Here is a 7,935-nt window from a genome sequence, read left to right as displayed (position 1 = left end):
TGTACAAGTGTAGATTTAAATATCAAGAAATAATAATAACTTCTGAGAAGAGTAAGTCATGTACTTAGAGCGAAACTAAAAATATACCTGGCCATCAGTATAGCTAATTAAATATACTTTGAAACTAACCATCCTTTCGTACTCATTGCTAAACTATAGATTAATCACCTTACTTTGAAACTAACCATCCTTTCCTACTCATTGCTAAACTATAGATTAATCACCTTACTTTGAAACTACCATCCTTTCCTACTCATTGCTAAACTATAGATTAATCACCTTACTTTGAAACTAACCATCCTTTCCTACTCATTGCTAAACTATAGATTAATCACCTTACTTTGAGATTAACCACATGTATTACTAATTGAGAAAAACCATAGTTTGATCACATTATTCTGAAACTAAAAATAATTTTTACCCATAGTTAAACCAGGTGTTTGTCCACCATCTTCGAAAAGGGAATGTTTCGATCAAAAAGCAGATTGTGAGTTTGACGAAGACTGTGGAGGCCTAACAAAGTGTTGCAGTAATGGTTGTGTCAGTAAATGCATAACTCCTCATTACACAGGTAGTTTTTACTTTTTATATTTTATTGTAAAAATTTAAGAGTATACTTAACTTCTGATGTACTCACACACACATCAGAGTGGAAATTTATTAGAATGCTCAGTTGGTCTTGTGGTTTATGTTGGCTTTTGAAATAATACTGTTTTAGTTCAAAATGTTGACAAAAAACCTGGAAACAGATAAATTATTGAATTTTCTCAATATATCCATGATTTTAATATGCTACACATTTGATTGACTTAGTATTTTAACAAATGATTAAGAGCATTAGTTTTTTTAAAAGTTCTTCAAGATGTGTAATCTAAATACAAGGTAGTGTAACATTGTCATACATGATTGTTTTAAGTGTCTCTATCAGTCATTACTGACAATAATTTGAGATTTTCAGATTCTGAGTTTTTCATGTAGATGATTTTTTTAAACTTTTCAGTAAAGTTAATATAGTGCAGTGTTGCCATTAAAATACCAAAACGGAGAAAATTGACATCATCTGTCACATCTTTCCATGATGCTGCTTGGAGTTTTTAAATAAACTGCAAAAGACCCTGCCTATTACTGTGAAGTACACATTGGACATATTCAAGAAAGCCCAGTCTTATTACAGGGAAATGAACAAAGCTCACTGAAAGAGATGTTAGGTATCTAAAAACAATTCCCTGAAAAATTGAAAGAAAAACCATAAAAATGTACAGTCTCAAGAATGCTACAGAAATGTGTTCTTTGGGGAAGAGTAGCAACAAGAAAGCCATTACTGGACAAAAAGAATATCTCAAAGAAATTATCTTTTATAAAAGAATGTGTATCCTGGTCTTTGGCTCAAGGTCTTATGTCAGACAAGTCTAAATTTAAACTCTCTGAATCTGATCAGTAATATCTGGCCATCTTCACAAACGGTGTGAAATCATGTATCAGCACAAATACCAAAGTATATTAGCCCATCATTAATATTAACTTCTGATACATGCTGTACCCTCTAAAAAAGCTGCTGATTGGGCAGAATTTCATGTTTCAGGAAGATAATGACCCCAAACACACTTCCAAGATATGTTGAACTCTGTTGGCAAGCTCAGGAGATCTCCAGTGACTGGAATGGCCATCACCACTCCAGACTCCTTGTTTGACAAAAGCACCAAGTGCACTAAAGAAACCTTTGAGAACAATGGAACCAAATTACTCCAGAGACTTTGGGACAATACATAGATACAATGCCACAAAAATGCTAAGATGTTACTGATGACAAAGATGACCTCACTAAATATTAGCACTATGAAACAGACATTTTTTATGTGCTAATTTTGTAATAATTTTATGTGTGTAAAATACATGAAATGACATTTGTTGAAGTGTTCTAGTGAACTTGCACATTACTGTAGACATGTGTATAAATATTTTATTAAATTGTTACAAAAGTTGTATAAATACTAAATGTGACATTTGTTGAAGTGTTCTAGTGAACTTGCACCTTACTGTAGACATGTGTATAAATATTTTATTAAATTGTTACAAAAGTTTTATAAATACTAAATGTGACATTTGTTGAAGAGAGTTTCTAATTATCAAATGTTTTCTTAGTTTTAATCTATGTTATAATATCTTTAAAATAAAGCCACTAAAAGGAGATCATACACTGATATCAAAATCTGTATTTTACTTCTTGAATAATTGATAGGGTAATGTACTTAATGTTTTTCTACATAGGTTGCCAACAGTTGCACTTGGTAACGGAAAGACGAGCTAGAAGCTTGGGACCTGAGGGAGAAAGCACTTTTATTCCCAGGTGTGACAAAAGTGGGAAGTTTGAGCCAGTTCAGTGTAATGACATTTCTGAATCTTGCTGGTGTGTTAACCAACAAGGGTTTGAAATTGCAGGAACTCGTGCTCGAGCATTGAATCTAGTCAACTGTAGTGGTAAGTGTCTGCCAGGAAAAACATAACAATATATATATATATATCCTTGTTACATGTATAAAGGTTATATACAAAGATAAATAAGTACCTTTGATGTGAAAAATAATAACTTAGTTACATGAAATTTGGATGAGTCACTTAACTGGAGTTTTGATTTGAAAAGTTTCATCAATACTTTGTCTGATAGAGAAATTTGAAATAATTAAATATTGTTATAATGCATAATTCTAGAAGTTATGACTAAAATTTGTCGATCTACTAATAATAAAAGTGTAAGTTAAGCATTATCACCAAGTCATTCTTTGTCATTAGTTAGAATGGTATTTTAACATAAGTGTGAACCTGTATGTATAGCTGAGTTTGTATGTGTGTGTATACCATTGTTATGAACTTCCTTTAAATGGTGGTTATGGATTCTGAATTTACATGGTCAAGATTCTCTTGGACTCTTCACAATTATACATGGGATAGCAGTCATTTCTAAGTTAAGCTTTGTGTATCTGTGACATAAGTAATGCATTTTAGAAAATTATTTAATTATTGTTAGGTTTAAGAGATAAGGTGTAGTACAAATATAATGCTATGATTACTATTTTTTTTCTTCTTTAAGAATTACAGATTACTTAGGACTTACAAAATTAAAGGGAATTTCATTTCCATTAATTACTTTCTCCTGTTTTATTTTTCAGCACCTGATAAGTGTGCTGGCCACACATGTCGAATGTTGTGTCCATATGGTTTTGAGCTTGATGATTATGGTTGTCCAATATGTGAGTGTCGAGACCCTTGTAAGGTATGGAACTCTCAGTTTTAAACTTTTACATGAATACAGTTGAAAGATTATAAAATTAAAGATGAGGTAAGCCTGGTTCTAAAAAACATTTTAGGTCATTGTGGGCATACTTACATTTTTCTGGGAAGCTGCTTTGTTGAAAATTTTCCAATTAAGAGAATTTTGAACATTGGCTTATGTTTTTTGAAAAATAATCTGTTTGTTTACTGTCATCACTTAATCTATTTGTCAACTGAACCTGCACTTCATTATTTGGAGATTATTTATCTTATCAGTTTAAAATTGTTTAAATTTTTAGAAATATGTTATGATTTAAAGAAAACTATAAAATATGGATACATTATCTTGTGTTCTACTGCTTTGTTTGGGGTCAGGCTGATGTCATTAACACATTAGGTAACATCAGGAACAGAGCTGTACCACAGATTTTTGTACCGAGTTGATAAAGGATCTAAAACAGTATTGTGTATTTTACGCTACTCTCGGTGATAAACTGAAGCAAATGGTTTATTGAGGTTGATAAAGAAAGTGATTCCTTATGATGGAAAGTTTCTGTGGTGTATAATGTTGAGTATTAATAGCAGTAGATTGGATTTGAAAATGGAGATTAATGAGCAGAGATTAAAGCTAGCTACCATAATAAGTGTTGATCAGTCTTAGTTTCTGAGGATTGAATGTATCAGTTGTCAACATTAGTTGTGGTTCCTGAAGATGCTGTTAGAGATTGGAAATTAATAAAATGGAACTTATTGTGATTAATATTTGTGATGGTGTGAATGAAGTGCAGGCAGACAAGAGTAAAAACCTGTTTTTTAGTAAACAGGTTTGGTGTTTTTATAATATGATTTGTTAAAAAAACTTAACAGAGTGCTAAAGAAAATTATTATGATTTTGGTTGTAGTTTTTATTTTTATTCCACACAAGTTTGTAATGTGAATGAATGTTACAGGGGGTTAAATGTCCTGCTAGTTTTTATTTTTATTCCTCACAAGTTTGTAATATTTTGAATGAATGTTACAGGGGGTTAAATGTCCTGCAAACCAGAAATGTGAAGTGGAAGAAGTTCCTTGTGTTGATGAACTCTGTCCTCCTCTACCCACTTGTAAGTTTGTGATACTGTTGCAAATTGGATGTTTCACTCACAGAAACTGTAAATTTAAGTTTATTGCTCTTTATCTTACTGGTCTTCACAGTTTTTGAGTTCTTTCTTTCCTTCTATTATATTTGTATTTGTACAGGTAGCATCTAGTGCATATTAATGCTAGCCTTACTATTTTATTAGACTGTACACTGTACTGTAATTTACTTTGGACTATGTGCCATATTCACTTAAACTGTTTCTATTTAGAATATTGTCTTTGTTGTATGATTTAATTGTTATATAAAAAGGTTTTAGTTTATAGAGATTCAAGAAAGCTACTTCTACAAAACAAAGAAGTGCATTCAAAAGAGGAAAAAACTGATAATAACTTGAGATTTAAGAGTTGTAAGCCCTTCATTTGAAGTTACAAAGGTAATGGGCAACATCCGAGTTTATACTACTGTAGATTTTTAGGCTAGTTTGCTACAGTGCAGTTTAAAATCATGATTATGATGTTATTTAACAGGTAAACAACCTAGAACATTGGACAGTTTTTGTCCTGTTGGAGAACCAATCACCTCTCCAGACAGTGGCCTTCCCTTCCTTTGTGGCATGGAGCCCAACAAACCTCAGTGTCCACATAGCTATCTGTGTAATGTTTTACCAGGAAATGATTATGGAGTGTGCTGCCCTCTAGTTGGTGAGTTAGAAATGAAAATTGTGCAATAATATATTATACTTGTTTGAAATACAAATATAATGAGTTTATAGCTGTATAATACCAAACTTGGAGATCATTAGAATACCAGTAATAACTATCAAATGAATAAAATGCTCACAGGCAAGTTTTTTTTTTTTTTGCTTGTTCAAGAATCATGTAAATCTTTCATCAAATGTATTGTTTGAGATGGTTTTCTTTGTATTCTTCTAATATGTTACAGATCACTTATGATTGGAATTTAATAATTTCTTGTCGTTTAGATAAACAAGGCACATGTCCTTCAGAAGTGGATAAAGAAGATTGTGGTGGGTCCTGTCAGTCAGATATGGATTGTGTTGATGTAAAAAAATGTTGTTATACAGATGTGTGTGGACATACATGTGTTAAGCCAGAAAATACGACGTGTAAGTGTATTGCATCTATCACTTAGTACTCTGTATGATTTATGGCTATGTTTCAGGGAATATCCAACAAGTTAAATACCTTTTCTATGTTTCTTAATTCAGAACAAGACTGTGTACACCAGTGACAAATTTTAAAATCAGATACTGTAATAGTTCACACACATTTAACATTTTGTTTATGATACCACCAATATATCAAAGTTTCCACATCAAGAAAATTCAACTTCCGTAAAAAATATATTAATGTTAAATTAAAAAAAAACATTAATGTTAATTAAGATAGCTCAGCAAAAGATTATTAACTGTTTTAAAAAGGAGGCTGAGTAATGTATTTCAGTACACATTTTATCCTGATCATACTTAAGTGACTGTAATGCACTTAAATGTCCGTAATGTATTCAAATAACTGTAACATATTTCAGTGTGCTTGCAACAAAAGGCTGTAGTGGAATTACTAGCCAGCAACAATGCAAAATTCCAAGGTTATGTCCCCCAGTGTACTGACACAGGAGAATTTCTACCAAAACAGTGTAGCACTAATGGCGCCCTCTGTTGGTGTGTGGATTCTACTGGTGTTCAAGTACGTGGAACCATTGGACCCTCTAGTGCCGTGGATTGTCTTCTACAAACAAGGAGTGAACAAAGTAATGAAAATATTTCAGACACACAAATCTAAATATAAGAGTTGTTAAATTTGTTGCTTTAGTATATTCAGGACTTTAATATATATAATCCTTTATTACAAGAAGTCTAGCTTGTGTGTATTGAAACACTTCTTGTAATACCTCCCCAGATCCTGATGCCACTGGATGTGAAAATGCCACATGTGATCTTCACTGTGAATTTGGTTTTCAATACGATGACTTGGGCTGTGTTAAGTGTGAATGTGATGACCCGTGTCGGGTAAGTTCTGATTCGGAAAACCACGAAGAGGAAACAAATGCTATAAGAATTATATAGCTGATGTCTCTAATTTTGGAAAGTCTGAAACAAATGTTCATTCTTCTTACTTTGATTTACTATAGATATTTATTAATTAATTATATTTCCAGAGATTCTGACATAGATGAAAATTGTCCAATGTAAATTAGTTTCTTATAAAGTTTTATTCATTGGATTATTACATTTTCTATCATTTATACAAACCTAGTGACATCAAAGTACTTGATTTGTACTTGCAGGATATGGAATGTCCCCATGGGTCTGAGTGTATTGTTCTTAAGGAGGATCCCTGTATGTCTGTATATTGTCCCCCAGTAGCATCATGTGAGTACTTTGACTCCAGCATTAATGTACTCTGTTCTTTTAAATCCAATATTTTAAACAAGATGATCCTCAGTAGTGATTAGTATTATAAATATTGTCTGCATTGTACTTTATAAAACTCCTCTTAATAATGGTTTGAAATTCAATATATTTGAACTTTCTTAAGTTCATTTTTATAAAGTTAAATGTTCATATTAGTATGTACAGAAAGGAGAATACAAAAGTTTTATTTGTAAAAAAAGTTTAATCATTTTATAGGTTATCGGACACAAAGTGACATGTGTAGTAGAGGAAGGCCGTTATTGGACAACCAAACCCAAGAACTAGTACACTGTGGAGAGAAGTCCTGTCCTTTGAAAACATTTGTTTGTGAGCGAAACCCAGAAGATGACATGGGAGTATGCTGCCCAGCAAGTTTTGTGATAGGTAATGTGTAACATTATCCATCATGTAAGACCTCGGTGGGGGGTAGTATGTAATGTTATTTGTTATGTAACATCTTGGTAATGGGTAGTTAAGAATGTAGTGAAGATTTACTAACTCTTGAAAAATAATTGATTTCTTAAGATGACCGATTTAAACATTGTGTTGTCCAATGGATGACTAGCACTCTGGAAGAGACCCTTACTCAAAATGGAAATCACAGTCTATTGTACGCTTATCTATGCCCACACTACACACATAATGTTGACCCCAATCCTTGACCAAAATCATTGGTAAATTCCCTAACTACAAACTTGAAAATTTGAACCCCCATAAAAATACCTCTTTGTCCATTTTTTTTTTAAAAAGATTATAGTTTGTACAAGAGAAATGTTGGTACAATCTACCAAAAGAGGCTGAAAATGTTAGGAAAAGTTTGCTTTTGTGATAGGCTAATAATTTTGTTTTAGTCACTAAACTTTCTATCCTGGACAAGCTGCATCTAAATTTTGTATGGAGTTCAACTGAGCATGAATGTCTGTGTGTGGTAACACAGTAGAGTGTATACAGCTCAGTTAGTTACATTGCTACACTTTTTTTTACAAGTTACAGCTTTTACAGTAAGTAAGATTTATTTTTAAAACAAGCATGAAGTTTTGGTCATTGGTGCAATCATTCTCAAGCACACAAGTTTTAAGGGTAAAAAACGTGTAGTATTTAAATCAACATTTCACCAATGTAAAAAAAATTGTAATATGACCACGCTATA

At 32.2% G+C, this 7,935-nt stretch overlaps 1 protein-coding gene across 1 annotated transcript in view; it reads left to right on the top strand.

The window, feature by feature from the left end:
* The window catches only part of LOC106471238 (balbiani ring protein 3-like), a 60,126-nt gene that overhangs the window by 20,075 nt on the left and 32,116 nt on the right, over nucleotides 1-7,935 (top strand). Inside the window, exons 3-12 of the mRNA XM_022399862.1 lie at nucleotides 428-571; nucleotides 2,269-2,478; nucleotides 3,168-3,271; nucleotides 4,292-4,373; nucleotides 4,879-5,052; nucleotides 5,334-5,477; nucleotides 5,900-6,121; nucleotides 6,271-6,380; nucleotides 6,659-6,743; nucleotides 7,002-7,169. Coding sequence (XP_022255570.1) covers nucleotides 428-571; nucleotides 2,269-2,478; nucleotides 3,168-3,271; nucleotides 4,292-4,373; nucleotides 4,879-5,052; nucleotides 5,334-5,477; nucleotides 5,900-6,121; nucleotides 6,271-6,380; nucleotides 6,659-6,743; nucleotides 7,002-7,169 — 1,443 coding nt within the window. The remainder of the gene's footprint in view (nucleotides 1-427; nucleotides 572-2,268; nucleotides 2,479-3,167; nucleotides 3,272-4,291; nucleotides 4,374-4,878; nucleotides 5,053-5,333; nucleotides 5,478-5,899; nucleotides 6,122-6,270; nucleotides 6,381-6,658; nucleotides 6,744-7,001; nucleotides 7,170-7,935) is intronic.

The sequence above is a fragment of the Limulus polyphemus genome, unplaced genomic scaffold (genome assembly GCF_000517525.1).
Source record: "Limulus polyphemus unplaced genomic scaffold, Limulus_polyphemus-2.1.2 Scaffold4489, whole genome shotgun sequence".
Lineage (NCBI taxonomy): Eukaryota > Metazoa > Arthropoda > Merostomata > Xiphosura > Limulidae > Limulus > Limulus polyphemus.
This window is presented reverse-complemented; position numbering and strand designations above follow the sequence as displayed.